At 34.3% G+C, this 16,672-nt stretch overlaps 1 protein-coding gene across 1 annotated transcript in view; it reads right to left on the bottom strand.

Moving 5' to 3' along the window:
* Positions 1-16,672, bottom strand: part of LOC150088703 (flotillin-2-like) — a 220,681-nt gene that overhangs the window by 99,640 nt on the left and 104,369 nt on the right. The window contains exon 3 of the mRNA XM_090370867.1: positions 2,058-2,272. Within this exon, the coding sequence (XP_090226993.1) occupies positions 2,058-2,272 (215 nt within the window). The remainder of the gene's footprint in view (positions 1-2,057; positions 2,273-16,672) is intronic.

The following is a 16,672-nucleotide window of genomic DNA, read 5'->3' as shown; positions in this document are numbered from 1 at the left end:
AGGCCTCATTTTAGGAAGAATGTAGATTTACTTGAGCATGTACAGAGAAGGGCAACAAGATTGGTGAGGGGAATGAAGGGATCCTCTTACCAAGAGAGGCTTAAGTTCTGCAAACTGCAGTGGCTGGAGACTAGGCACCTGCGCGGTGATCTGATTGAGGCCTTGAATGGGTTGAGCACGCTGAATTCTGATGGGATCCTTCCACTTGTTCAGATTACGAACCTAAGGGGGCATAAATTCAAATTAAGAAAAGACAGATGTAAAATAGATGTGCGGAAATTTGCCTTTAGCCAGCGGGTGGTTAATTGCTAGAACAAACTTCCATCTGTCGTTGTGGAAGTTGATAGGTTGAATAAATTTAAGGAGGAACTGGACAGGCATTTGGAGGGAATGGTGTGATTTTTTTTTTTGGCTGATGCTGCATAAGCTCATACACTTGCTTTCTTGCATCACATGCCACTACTACTCGTAGAACAGATGTGCAGAAATTTGCCTTTAGCGAGCAGGTAGTTGATTGTTGGACCAGACTTCCATCTCTTGTTGTGGAAGTTGATAGCTTAAATAAATTTAAGGCTGAGCTGGACAAGCATTTTTAGAGTGAATAGATGAGTGAAATGGGAGGATTTTTTTTTTTTGACTAATGCTGCAAAAGCTTGCTTTCTTGCATTGTATGCCTCTGCTGATGCTAACTCACGACAATTATCCATACTGACATCGAATTATCGTCTAAGTGAATGCAGTGATGCAATGTACCTATATACCTGCCAAGTGGTGAGTTCATCTACTAGTGAGAGGGGTGACAGCATCATGTTGCCAAGGTATCCCATGATTTCTGTCCTTTCAGTGTACATCAAAATATAAAGTGAAAGGAAGTCAGAGTGAAAATAATGCTGATACAATGGCAAAAATCTGGTGACATCCACTGGAATATAATGCAACACCCACTTTGGAGATCTCTGGTCTAAGGTTACACTGAGTAACCTATAGTAAGAACAATTACTTTTAAGGTTAGGAAAGAAAATATTCCACATTTACAATCAAACTCAATTACAACTACTACCACCACCATATCCTCTACCAATTCCTTAAATGCTGAACTCCAGATAATTCTCCAGTGGGGGCAAAGATAACTTGGAGAGATTCAGAGGTCAATTGAGTAGTTACCTAAGTGAAGAAGGAAGTGCAAAATTAGTCTATTTTCTTATCTACTTTTTTATACATTTTATTTAATTTTTAATCTTTTATTATTATTGCATTTATTATTCTTTTTTGTGGAGGGGCCTTTTTTATGTTATTTAACTTTTTTTCTTCACAGTGTTTTATTATTTTTGATAAGAATATAGCGAAGAGTCGAATGTCAGCTTGTTGTCTTTACAAGCTGACATTCAGAAAAATATCAGAGATTAGTGTTTGCTTGTATTTATAAAATAATTATTCTGTGGATTTGCAAATTGTGAACATTTCTACATTTCTGTGATTTCTTTGAAATGGCAGTAAAGTGTCAAACTGTTTTTCTGCTTTGTATGGATTTTATCATTATAAAAATTCAACTAAATAAATGTACCATTTTATATATGAAAAGTTTCAACAGGGGAAAAAAAATCAGATTACTTCCTGTTTTGTTTTAAAAAAAATGTAAATTAAGTTATACAGATATTATACAGATATCATATACAGTACATAGATTAATTCTCTTGTAATGAATGTACTAATCATGCATTTCCTATGAATGAATTGTAATTTTTGATTAACCATATTTTTTGATAAATTAGCATTTCACTCATCATCATTAGCAAGGATAATCAAGATTCCACAGTAATTTCATAGGATACAAATTTAAGATAACCAGTGAAATAGTCCCCGAATAAGAAAATTATCTACACATGTGAAAAGAGTAAAAATAACAGCAGTAAAATATATACACAAAAATTTCCCTTCCTGGTGATTATTATTAGTTCAGTAATTTCAAAAAAATTACTTGTTAATGTTCTCATTTTTTATTTCAAGATATCAGTTACCAAATTTATTTTTCTACAAAATGTACCCTTTATACTTACCAAGAATGGCTCTTAAATGTCCTTCTAATGTCTGTAAGATAACAGATTTGACATGTTCTACATTTTTTCCAAGAAACTGTTCTGCTGCTGTTGCTAAGAATTCTTTTTCTGTCATAACTTTACACTGAGCTACACCAGTTACAGTTAATGGGACACCTTGAGCAGTCTCAACATGCTCACACCGTGGAGTAAGTGTCATTACTTCTAAAGACAATCTATTTAAATGAGAAAAACATGTTTTTTTGCACCAAAAACACAATATCAAGATTTTATACATGGTTTATCACTCAGAGACTGAATTATATATAATAAAACAAACCAGAGTAACAAAATATTTATAACCATTGTTATAATATGCAAACTTGTGGTACTTAATCAATATTCTGATTCAAGGGGGGGGGGGGAATTAAGTAATTTGTTCAAGTATATATAGAGTAACTATATATATATATATATATATATAAAGTAACAAATATATATATAAAGTAACTCATAATTAAAAAAAAACTGTTATAAATAATTAATAACTAATCTGAAATCTCCATCACTACAGTTTTCTTAATCTTCATGTTTCTTTGGCAAGACAACTATAAAATAAATTCGATATATTATAATATATAAATTCTATCAATCTGTACGCAATTTATACTATGCAGAAATACAGGGTGATCATAAATTTACTAAACTTAAAAATTCACCCACAACTCGGGTTGTTCTGAAGACAGAAATGTGCAAGTGGCAGAGTGAATCCTAAGTTCACAGCTGCTCTGTGTGCTCCTATTGTAATGTAGGTCATGTTTGTGCATGACCTAAAATAAATCAGAAAATAAAATTAATATATTACTCATTTAAGGATCAAGTAGCTCATTCAAGATATACTCTAAAATAATTACAGCAATACAACATAACATGGAGACAGAACTTAATGTTGTTATTGTTGTTTGTTATTTGGTTTTTAGGAGCATTAGCAACTAAGGCCATATTGCTCCGGGTATATGCGGTGGTCATTCCCTGACCTTTCCGCATCCTCCGTATTTGGTGACTCACAGGCTCGAACCCCGGTCTAATCAAGAACCGTGTGCTATGCACTGCTGCTCCTGCCCACCTGGCTACAGATGAAAGTGCACAATTTATGTTCCAACAACCTAGAAACTTAAGCTTAAACTTTAATCCAACACCAGAAAGCAGAAATAGTGCACAGAAAACAAAGTGGAGCCATATTCTGATTTTGCTATTCACAGTTCAGACATAAACATTTATTTTTTACAGGTAAACAGGAATAAACACATTTTTTTAAATTCAGAGGTAATTCATTGACGGAGTAATGCTCATCAAAGAAGTATATGTGTGTGTGCGATAGGAAGGAGGGGACACTTTCTGGAGCATTGTGTTGGAGCATTTCTGGAGCATTAAACAACCAAAACAACAACGACTTATCGTTGTTGTTTTGGTTGTTTAATTGCACAGGGGCTGCTATGGACAAGATGTGCCTATCCACAGATTGCCTATTAGGCAAGCCAGTTTATGAAGAAGCTATAAATCAGAATTTACTACATAACTGGACCTGTTTTAAATAGTTAAAAAGGTCAATCAGATTTGCATCGTTTCCTATAAAAGAAGCAGAGGAAGCAATGTTTTCAGAGCTGCTAAGTAGAACTTTCTTTATAGCTTAAAAATTGTTTTTCTATGACTTTTGATTTAAAACTGGTAGTGTAGTTATTGTTAGTGATTCTCTGATTGAGTTGGTGAATTTGTTTGTTACTTGGTGTTTAAAATTGTATAAAAAACCACAGTCGAATTCTGCCACCATTGTGTGTTGTATAGATAAGAACATTCAAATTTTGCCGCCACTGTTACAGTATTATAGCATGAGTGGTAGGGGAATTCTAGTGTTTCAATTGCGGTAAATAGGTAGCTCGAAAGTTTGAATCACATACGTTGCCGTTAATTGGATAATTTTATTACATATTATAACTTATAACCTTCAAGCATAAGAGCATAGCCCAATACATGGTAGTATTGGTAACGTGGTAACTTAGTAACGTGGTAGTATTATTGCTGCATTTAACTTTTGATTTAAAATTAGAAGTGTAGTTATTATATGTGATTCCCTGATTATGTTGGTGAATTTGTTACTTAACGTTTATAGTTGCTTAAGGAACCGCATTTGACTTCTGCCGCCATTATTTTGTATAGATTAGCTATGTTTTTGATATACTGGAAAGGCCGGTCATGTGCAGTTACTGCTGATGCCTTATAGAATGCTTCAGCAAGGGTGTTTGCTTCTTCAGGGGAGAGGATATGTCCTGTCCATTCTAGTTGAAAACTGGGGAGGTAGAACTCCCCAGTTTTCAGCTAGAATGGACAGTTTTTTTTTTTTTTTTTTTTTTTTTTCAAATTAATTGATATCTGTGTCTTTGATAATAATATATGCAAAGTGTATCCAAGAATCGTTTTTGGCAATTCATCTAATTTGCCTAACTTTCACTTTCAATCTCTTATAATTAACGAGGTTTGCTGTTGTGGGGTGCTTGCAAAATAAGTTCCATGCTTTATTTCTTCCTTGTTTAGCTTTATTGCAAGGTTCATTCCACCACTAGTTGACATATTTGTGTGTTCCACAATATGACTTGGGTACTGACTTGGTAGCTGCTCCAAGTAATTGCTTAGTTACATATTTGGCCACATTATCTAGAGGTTGATTCCATATAATGTAATTGTTAAGATGCTTGCAGAAATTTTTTTTCCAGTCTGCTTTGGAGAATTTCCACATTATTTGATTTTTCTACATGTAATGATTTTGATGTTTGAAAAATGCAGATGATAGAAAAATGATCACTGCCAAAGAAGGTCATTTAGTACTCTCCATTCTATGCTTGGGAGTAGAGTGAGGGAGCACATAGAGAGATCAGCAGAGTAGGATCCTGTTAGGAAATGCATATGAGTAGGATCCTGTTAGGAAATGCATATGAGTAGGATCCTGTTAGGATATGCATATGAGTAGGATCCTGTTAGGAAATGCATATGAGTATATGATCCAATGTTAAGTAATGTTGGGTTTTGCTCATCCAGGAAACTTTCTATGATCTTTCCTCTTCCCTATGGACAGAGTCCCATACTGGGTGGTGCCTACTGAAGTTACCCAATAAACAAAAAGGAGCAGGTATCAGTGTAACAAGTTCTTCTAGGTCTTTGGTAGTATATGGATGATTTGGTGACAGGTATGCAGACACAGTTAAAGAATATCTGAATGTAATATGGACAGCAATTACTTCAATTAAGGTTTGAAGAGAGATATTTCTGGATGATATTCTTAAATCTATTAGAACTCCATGGGCGGAGGAAGTTAAATTTCTGCCTTTTCGATACAATGTATAACTAGTCTCTTTTCTTGCAAGCAGATGGCTACTAGGTCATATCAGGAGATTATTGATATTGTTGTGTAAACCTCTGCAGTTCCATTGAAAGATGTGCTGCATTATTTGTTTTTGTTAGAGGAAGATGAATCCGTATGTTTTTTTATGCAATGTTTGCTTATGCCAATCATTTTTACCTTTCTTTTTAGGATAAAAAGGCCATCCAGAATCCTAACCTTCTCTTTCTATGTATAAATTTCTATCAGCTTGACACGCACTTGTAGGTAGAAGAAATCTGTTTTGTAGAGATGGGATATATTTAAACAAAGATGGTGCAAGAGTTTTTGCCAGTATTATTGAGGATACCTTAAAGGTTCAGGGAAACTGTTAGTTTTGGTGGGGGGGACAAAGGTAATATAGATACACATTTATCTGATAATATTGGTCAAAGTAACACCTGCCATACCTCAAGAGTTCTTTATTGTTACCACAACAGAACATATCAGCAAGATGTTCTGAGGGTGGAAACATTTTAAATGAGCAGGTAGCTAATGCCAAGGAAGCGAGCTTAAATAACTTTAAGGGGTGTGTCAGGACAGTTAACTATACAAGAACACTAAGTCTTACATGTTATACAGTAATGTCAGAAGTGTCATCAATAAAATGAGTGAATTCGAACTGCTGGTTACAACAAGTAATAGTGACATAATAGGACTTTTGGAAACATGGTGCCACCTGGAGATGATGAGTTTCAGTATGGTATGTATAATGTATTTAGGAAGGATAAGGACGACAGAAAGGGTGGTGGGGTCATGCTTCTTATCAAAAGCAGCCTGAGGGCGACCAAAGCTTTCCCGGATTCAGACGTTTCGCATGCTAGCATAGAATCTGTATGGTGTGAGATAGTTGGAAGCAAAGGTATAATGAGAGTGGGAGTAATCTACAGACCAGATAATTGAAGATTATGATAAGAGTCTCTACATTGCAAATAGAATGGGCAAGTAAGCATCAATGTCTTATTATGGGTGATTTTAATTTGCCTCTAATTGATTGGAGCAAATGGGAAGGAAACTCAACATTGGGGACAAAATTTTTAAATCAACTAGATGATTGTTATTTGTATAAACATGACAGAGAAAACAATACACTAGACCTCATCATTACCCACAAACCAGATGACATAATAGGGCAGACAGTACAGGAACCAGTAGCAGGAAGTGATCACAGGATTCGACAGTGGACAATGAAGAGAGAAGTAGCAGTAGTTAAAGGCAAAGGAATGGGTTATAACTTCAGGAAAGGAAATTATGATGGCTTAAGATGCTAGATATCTCACTGAGAGTGAATACAATTGAATTATGGTATACCTATGTATAAATATAGTGCAAGTGCATCAGAAATACATAGCTATATCTGAATAAATCAGAATATTAGTAAAATGGCATCGTTTTAAGTTATATCTCATATTGTGAATATGAGATATAACTTAAATATTTATATGCAATAAATATGCAATATCATGGCACTGCTCGTAAAATTCCATTGGCAGAATCCCATCTACTATATCACTCAATTGGTATGTTGTTCTGGATTATGCCATTTCATTAGCTAATCAGATTGGGATGACAAGATTGCCCCTTAACAAATCTATGATGTGATTTCTGAATGGCCACAATCAAGATGATCCTGCAGTACTTCTTTAACCACTGATTCCATTATTTTTACAGGAACAAAAGTCAAGCTTACAAGTCTGTAATTACTCACTTCACCCTTTGATCCACCTTTGTGAATAGAAGAGACATTTGCACATATTCAATCTACAGGGACCTCCTGTGAATCCAAGAATCCTTACACATTATGTAACCAAGGGCACTACAGTGACAGGAAACTCATAAGAATAAGTTCTAAAGAAAACGTTCCTCCCAGCACTTTGGTAAAAACATCCACACAGACTAAATCACACCTGTTTCCAAGTGTGATTTAGTCTGTGTAGAATAACGCTTCATTCCAATGATCTGGAAATGTGCGAAATTTTTTTAAAGAAAACAGCATTGAGGTTATCCAACATCCTCTATACTCCTCTGACCTTGCACCCAGTGACATCTGGTTGTTCCCAGTGATGAGAGATGTCCTTCATTGCAGAAAATTTCCTAACTGACAAGCAACTGTTTCTGCCATTTACCAGTGAGCTGAACATACCTCCAAAGAAAGGTTTGCCGCAGCCTTCACAGCTTGTAAGAATAGGTGTGAAAAATGTGTGCAGCTTCTGGGCGAGTATTTTTGAAAAGTGAGGCTAGTGTCACCTCTGTATCTTGTGCACTTTTATGAGAAATAAATTTGGCGATCTTATAACTTGAACGCACCTCATAGAAAGGATAAACAGGGCATTATTTTTTTTTTTTTTATTGCATTAGACAGTCCTGCCAACCTTTGGCAACCCCACTGTTATACACAAAATTATTCAGTTAAAAGCCAGTGGGAAAAAAAAAAAAACAGTTTCTGATCTGAAATGTACTAGACTGTACAGTCCAAATAAGGTTCGAGCAGCACAGGATGGGAGGGTGGGAGTTTTGTTAAGAAGCTTAGTTAAGATAGACAATCTAAGACACTGAATTCAGCTGACATGGGTAGTCAATGAAATATCAGTTTGAAGTGACAAAAACACTGTGAAAACAAAAATGAATGTAGAAGTATGTTATAGGCCAATTGACTGTGATAATCAGTCGGTGATAATCAATAACTATAAGGACAAATGGAATGGGCCAGCAAATCAGGTCTTATAATAAGGGATTTTAACTTTCTAGACACTGGCTGGAATATGGTTAGAGGGCACGCACAGTAGCAGAGCTTTTCTGGATGTACTGGATGACTGCTTTCTACTCGAGCATGTTAGAGAGGCAATGAGAGAAAACAGTACTCTTGATCTGATTATCAGTACTGATGATTCATTAAGAATCTCCAGATAAAGGAACCGTTACCACTAGAGAGTAGCGATGATAATATATTGGTGTTGGATTTACTTAAAGATATGACTGCTGTCAAGGGTAAAGGAAATGGATGTTGCTTTGGTAAAGGTGACTGTGATGGACTTGTGATCAACTGAAAATCCAAAATGAGAAGCATTCAGGAAAATAATCATAGAAGCTACTAAGCTTTTTATACCCACTAAGAAATATTGGTCAAGGTTTAGACCTAAACAAATGTCAGATGAACTGATGAGACTATTGGCAGACAGTAAAAATGCATGGGATGATTATAAATTATCACAGGAGACAAACATACAGTAAGTACAAGCTAATCTGCAATAAAGTCGCTAGGGATGGTTAGACAAGCTAAGGCAGTGTGAGAAGGCTTTGGCTAAGAAGAGTAGCAATGAATTCTTTACTTGCATTAGTGCTAGAAGAAAAGAGATGAACCACATTAGCCTTCTAGATATAAATGAAATAACTATCGATGATCCTGTTCAGATTGCTGACAAACAGAATAAATATTTTACATCTATATACACATGTGAAGGTGTGTTTTAGAGATGGTGTTACCAGAGTATACCAATGGGAGCTAAATAATTTTTTAATAGCTGAGAAGAAAGTGGAAGAGAATTTGTTGAAGCTAAATGTAAATAAAGTATTTAGGGCTGGTGAAAAATATCCAGCTTTAAAAGAAACATCCTAAAAACATTTTAAAAGAAAAAGAGAGGTAAGCAAACTTTTGGTCATAATTATGAGAGCATCCTTAGATTCACAGGAGGTCCCTACAGATTGAACATGTGCAAATATCTAGGGTAGAAAAATTCTACACCATCAAATCTCAGATGGTATATTTTTTGGGATGCTGGTGGGATAGAAAAATTCTACCTCATCAATATCCCAGAAAACAGCAACCATCATTTTCTCTGCACTTGCAGCAACACAGAACTTTTTGGATGGTGGTGAATCAGTGTGCTTCCATTGGGCAGACTGACAGTTCGTTTCTGGATTGAAGAGCAGAACCCATGTCCCATCCATCGTGACAATTGAGGAAAAAAAGGATCCATTCACTGCAGCATCTCGAGTGTCCACTGCTTCACACAAGTTGACACAATTTTCTTTTTGTTCCTGGAAAAACTGCCTTGGAACCCACTGAGCTGAGACTTTGCTTATTCTGAGATCTTCATGGAGTATGACATGCGTGGATCCAACGGAAATGGCTGCAGCTGTTGCAATTTCGTCCACTATTAATCTTCTGTCAACCAAAACCATTTCCTCAACCCGGCAGTTCACATACTTTGTTCTCGCAGGACTGGCATCCTTCACGAAGCTTACAAACAAGCTACAAACATTTTTCACATCCATAAGGCCTACAAGGACACACTTCTGACATTTTCTGATAGACTTTTCCTGCTGAGATGCAAAAATCGGATAACAATATGTTGTTCTTGATGAGTGAAAGACGCCATTTTAAGTATTATAAAAAAATATACTGTTTAGGATGCTGCAATCAATGCGACAAACTGCATTGTGCTGCTATCTCCTGAAAACAATCAGAAATAATTGGCAGTTAAAACTAAAAGCAGTTCGGCTGCACATATACTCTATTTTGTGAGAAATAATGGAGACCTAACAGCTTACGAAGAAAGGCTTAAGTTTTGTTAATTTCAGTGTCTGAGACTAAGCACTTGCAAGATGATCTGATTGAGGTGAATAAAGCCTTGAATGGTTTGAGCATGCTCAATGCTGATGGGATTCTTCATCTTGCTCAGACTAATCGCCTGAGAGGGCATAAATTCAAATTGAGGAAAGACAGTTGTAAGACAGATTTGCGGAAGTTTGCCTTTAGCCAGCGGGTGTTTGATTGCTGGAACAAACTTCCATCTGTCGTTGTGGAAGTTGATAGCTTAAACAGATTCAAAGCAGAACTGGACAAGCGAGTGGATGGGTGAAACAAGAAGGGTCTGTGTGCTGGTTTTTTTTTTTTTTTTTTGGCTGATGATAAGCTTGCTTTCTTGCACCTTGTATATATGTTGTACTCACCATATTCAAATTCTGCATTCCTCTCAGTTACACCATGTTTCCAATATTCCTACAATGTTTGCATTTGATAACTTAACCAATACTTGAAAATCAAATTTGTTTACTATACCCCAAGCACTGATGTATGATCTAGTATACACGTGCCTATTTTTGCTTTATGCAACCATAACGCAGCCTATATATTTGTTTGTCCAGTGAGGATTCCCAACAGGCTTTGTAATACTACACACACATTGCTTTCTACTTTGCTGCAGGTTCCAATAGAAGCAGTGCAAGAATCACTTTCACCTCTGCTTGTGACTGCTGTTAATCTATTAGTCAGTATATCCTCATCCCAAAGTTAGAAGTTTTCCAACTCACCTAACACAGCCTTGATAGCAAATATTCTTGCACTCCTTCAAGTGCATCCCATCCCTGAAAAAAACAGTCTCTCCTGTTAATAAGCACAGACTATGCTGAAAAAAATTCTACCGTATGAACCTTACACAGTCTTTCCAGAACCAAACTGATTGCAGTGGCATAGCAATAGGTGGAAGGGGGCAGAAGTGGATATATGACCCTGGGTACTGATCTAAGGGGGTGGTGCCAGATGGTGCCCCTGGTATTACTCATTTATATTTAAAATAAAAAATACAATATTTTGAATTTTATTTATTGATAAGTAAAAATAAAAATAATTTTATTACTTTTTCATGTACACCAAAAATAAACAAATTGTTCATGAAAAATCTCAGTGGCACAGTAACTGCTAAACATTTTATTTGTCAGCACCTTGCTGCCAAATTCCTAAACTCTGAACAAAGACTTTGTTCAGAGTTTAGGTAACCTGAGCATGCTGAGACTACAAACCTGTTACTTTTAGATAGAAGGCAATGTTTGGTTCTGTTTTCAGAAGATTCTTTGTTAGTTCTGCTAGTTACTATTCCAGGAGTTACAAAGTACTGCAATCATGGACTTAAGAGTATCTGAACACGGATCTAAGAGTATTTCAGTGATATTATCCTTACAGTCTAGCTATTTTTGTTTACACTGGTTGATTTCCTATTCAATATTTTCAGGTTCCAGAGTATTTAAAGGACTCTAGACATTTTTCTAAGTTGAGTTCCTCAGCATGGTACAGTTTGGTCTCATGGTCAAGTCATAAAACTTCTCTCGGTAAATACATGCTTTAATTTGATTTATTTATAACTTTGTAGTTTGTAACTCATTAGGAGGAATAATCATTATTTATTTACAAAAAGTCATTTTAAGCAAGCTTCATGTTTTACTGTCTGTTTCTTTTTTAAAATCTTGTGCTGTTATATATATCATGTTTTAAAGTCCCATTAAAGAATTTTCCAACTAGCACATATTTATATTGCATAAACCTCTCTACCTGCTTTCTAGTAGAGTAGATATATTTAATGATTAAGGAAAATTCAGAATTTAATTTTAAACTCTTAATTTAAACTCTTAACTATAGAACTGGGTTCATGTCATGCATTGTCAACCTTTGTTAACTTCTCTTTGTACATAATTTTATAGAGCCCAAAAATCCAGTTCCAAAAATTGTTTTCGATATTGAAATCCCCAATTTTATTTAGCCACTGGGATTGTTTGGGATCTAATTGTAACAACTGTACTTTGTATATCAATAAAGTAATTAAAATACTTACATAGTGTCTTTTTAAAATCTTTCTTATTTAGCAGTACTCTATGTAATGTCCTTCTTGAGTTTAATTAAAAATTGTGTTCCAATGGCATTATAATAAATATTTTTTTTTTTTTATGAAAACCCCAAACACAAAAGGTATCAAAACCTATAGTACTTAGTACCGTGCATGGGTTGAAGGAGAAGTATGGGGGGAGGGGGATGCCGGAAACTTTGCTCTAGAGACTAAACATGGGTTTCACCACTTCAAGCCTCCAATAAGCAAAGTGGTGGTATTTCACCGGTTGATGAAAGTCATCATCCACCTACGATAAAATAAATGAATGATTCTTATTGTGATGTTGAATGGAACCATTAAATCAGCCAACTACAACAAAAAGTAAAATTTTTCCAAAGTACACCTGATTAATTTTTCCTTCTGTTTATATTTCAATAGAATAATCAAGGAAACAAATAACGAACAACTTATCTGACTGCATAGCACTGCCTGCAACGTGATATCATGCATGGAATGGACAAATTTATGTTTTATATTTGGGTAGTTACAGTGCAGTGATAATGAAGTGTATGTTTTATGTTATTGCAACAAAAGTTTTGTAAAAATTATGTTACTAATTGCTTTTAAAAAATCAAAAACTACCTTCATGTTTAAACAAACTTATATAAACTTTCTTCAGTATTGCATTTTTATTTATTTACTATTACTATGTCATCTACTGGAAGCACTACTCACTGAAAATAAAATTATAAAATTTACATTTCAAATTTGTGCCTACATTATAAAATTAAGAAAAAAAAAAAAAAAAAATTTTTTTTTTTTAAATTTTTATAAATGCAAATATTTAAAAAATATTGTTGTATTTTTGAATTTTAATCTTGTTATTTAAGGTGTTATGTCAAGAATAAAACAGTGGTGCTCAGCACCGAAAGAGGAATTTGAGGTCAAAAAGGAGACAAAAAAATTGAGCAAGCTAATGGAAGGATTTATTTTTAAAAAAAGCTGTGATCTAAAGGTGAAGAAAATTCAGAATTAAAAGCAATACATGAATGTGATAGCAATCAATTGGACATTTTAGAAAATGGAGAACTACAAATTAACTGAAGAAGATGATTCACACAAAGAAGACAGAGAAGATACTATACAGTCTGAAGTTGCTGATAAAATAGTTTCTAATTATCTTGGAACTCACAGAAAAGAACATTAAAAAGACGATGACGATAAATCAAATTTGTCTAATACAAGAGTTAAAGTTAAGTAACTCCTCATGTTCTCAAGTTCAATAAATTTGACAAGACACCACAGTTACCTAAAATATCCCAGCAACTCCAAATTGATATGGTAATTCATGGGATCAGATATAATTTCAAAATAATGATGATCCATCTGCATGACTATATCATGATTTAAATTATGGACAAGGAGATGAAGTAAATCAGTCTTGGTTACTTTATTACCCATCAAATAAAGCCACTTACTCTGTTTTGCTGTTTTTTATTTATTGAGGTCCAATACCTGATCAACATCTTAAACAGCTAGCAGATTCAATAACTGGAAAAAGTCAGAAAAATTGTTGGCCCAGGAATCTGAAAAACAATGTTGGTGAGATGTATTGGAAAGAATGCTTGCCTGTATTTATTAGTATTTTTCATTACACAATCATGTAGAAAAATGGATTTTCAACAATGGAATAAATGCAAGGAATTAGTGATCTCTTCTGAAACTAGTAGCATAGAATGATATACTTTTAGAAAATCATCTTAAACATGCTTGAGAAAATCTATGATCTGTTTCTTACCTATCAACACAAATTCAAAATAAATTTATTCACTTGCTTGCTTCTATATATTTAAAGGAATAAATTAATAATGACATCAGGAAAAATAAATATAATGGCATTTAACTTGATTTGATGCTGCACATCAAGAACAGTTATCTTGAGTAATCAGGTATGTGGATAATGATTTTTCAAACAAGAAAATACAAATTAAGGAATACTTTCTAGTTTATATTCAGATACATGTAAAGATGCGATAAGTATTGAAAAAGTGAAAAAGTTGTGGAAAAACTGGAATCAAACAACCTACCTTTAGCTTATTTACTTCAATGCTATGATACGGCAGCTGTGATGTCTGCATTATCATAGCATTGAGGTCTACAACAGGCTAAAGAATATCTACAATAGATACATTGGACAAATATTTGGTATTTAACAAAGGATCTGTGATAGAAATCATTCAGCATTATTTGTCAATTGCGACAACCACAATTTGAATTTGGCATAAATTCATTCACAGCCAAACAAGATCCACTCTCATAAAATAGATAAACACTCTCATTAATACCAAAATATTTTAAAACATTTTTTGGTATTAATGAGAGTATTTATCTTTTTTCTCTTGTTCAACTGTTCATTGGTAAGAACCCAAAAAACACTCCATAGATAACAGTAAAATAGAAATCTGAAACAAAGTGGAATGCAAAGGTGGCTGCCATTGTTTATGGACTTAATGAACTAGTGGAACTACTAGAAAACTGGTGGAGGAAGTATCACATATGAAACTAGGAATGAAGCAGAATGTCTACTACAGAATATACTAAGCAGAATATATAGAATATTCTGGCATGCTATTATTGGAAGAGTTGATTGTGTCCAAAAAAAGATTACAGGATTCCACCATAAACTTCATAGACTCATCCTTTGATCTTCATTCTTTTGGAAGTTGAACTTAATAATATCTGTGATGATTTTTGTGAAAATTTAATTAAAACAGAAAAAAAAAAAAAAATGTCAACATTGGGGATGGCAACTGAAATGCAGAACAGATGACAGCAATAAATACCCAGAGAACTATCATGAGATACAAGCCTCTCAGCAGAGGAGATTATGCATGTAATGAAGAGCATATCAATCGGTTATAACAAAATGCATACTTTTTTTTAGTCTTAAAGATTTCAATTCTAAGCTTGGATGCATCCCTGATATTAAAAAACTTCTTGATAATGAGAATATAAAAATCTTCATAAAGAATGCAGTGCTTTTGGTAATTTTTATGATACTGATGTTGAACTGTACCACAAAATCTGTGACTGCAAAATGTCATTTCATACTTGAAATGATGCTTTACCAAAGAACACTCTAGAACAGTGGTTTTCGACCTTATATATATATATATATATATACAGTCAGTCCTCGTATAACACATGTTTACATTACACGAATTCGATCATAGACGATTTATAAATGGGGGAACAATATCTTTATGTGTATCAAGCGTGCCTCCTCATTTTGTAATTTTTCTTTATTCCCTAAAAATGAGTAAAATACTTAAAAGGTGTGAAAAGGAAGCATCCTGGTGAAGACACTACAGATTCAGAGAGAAAAAGAAAAACAATATCGATAAACAGAGGCGGACTGGGTCAAAAATTCTTACCCGGGAAAATTTATAGTGGTCTCACACTAGCGTTTATGGCCAAAATCACACCGGCCTCCGGCCCACCAGGGTTTCCCCGGTAAGGCTTATGGCCAGTCCGCCTCTGTCGATAGAGAAAAAAAATATGAAATTTATGAAACGCTTTGAGCAAAATGAAAGACCATGTGATATTGCACGTGCTACAGACCTAAATGAGGCAATGCCGAGAATTACAAAGAATGCAGAGAAAATAAAAACAACTTTCATAGCAGGAACAACTCAAAGTGTAATTAAAATCCATTAGATTAAGACACAAAGAATTGGAAGAGATGGAACGGCTGTCATCTGTTTGGATAGAAAATCAAACAAAAAACAAGTTTGCTTACGATAGAAGCAAAAGCATTAGCAATATTTTATTACGTAATAGTCGTAATAAAATACTTATGTATTTTATTACGATTATTTATTGTGTTTGGTTACAAATGTGTGTTCAGTCTTGGGTGGTCGGCACCTAACTCTATTTTTCCCATAGGACCTGTTGTTCATATTGCATGATTTTGCATTGCACGAGGGTTTCTAGGAACACAACTATCGTGCTATATGAGGACTGACTGTGTATATATATATATATATATATATATATAATATGAGCAATTAATAAATATCTTAAGCAATATTGTCCAGATCGGATTAATGCCATCTATTGTAGATAGAACATTACATCCGTCGTAATATTATATTTGATTATAGTCTAAGTAAATAAGGTACGTGCTGTTTAATGGTATATTATGTTAGAATTTTATTATGTGGTGTCCGAAAATATAATAATGATACTATATAAATATAAAGAAATATGTATACCGGCTGGCTGCCCATTAAAAAATATATATATCAAGGCACCACAAAACGCTATAATAGCCGATACCAGTCCCCATAGGCCAAACCTAGTAAAGAAAAATCATAAGTAAAATAAGGTAATAATAATATAACACAATATGTTAATTATGGGTAGTAGGATACATTGAAAGGGACTTATCAAGGGCTAACCCTCTCAATATATCCCTCCAATAATCCTGTTGATAATTGCTAACCCTCTTGATATATCCCTCCAATAATCCTGTTGATTATTGGAGGGATATATTGAGAAGGTTAGCCCTTGATAATGTCCCTTTCAATGTATCCTACTAC

This window comes from Mastigoproctus giganteus, chromosome 3, assembly GCF_048544385.1.
Source record: "Mastigoproctus giganteus isolate SK-2022 chromosome 3, ASM4854438v1, whole genome shotgun sequence".
NCBI classification, from domain to species: Eukaryota; Metazoa; Arthropoda; class Arachnida; order Uropygi; family Thelyphonidae; genus Mastigoproctus; species Mastigoproctus giganteus.
The sequence above is the reverse complement of the archived record's forward strand: the minus strand, read 5'-3'. Positions and strand labels throughout refer to the sequence as shown.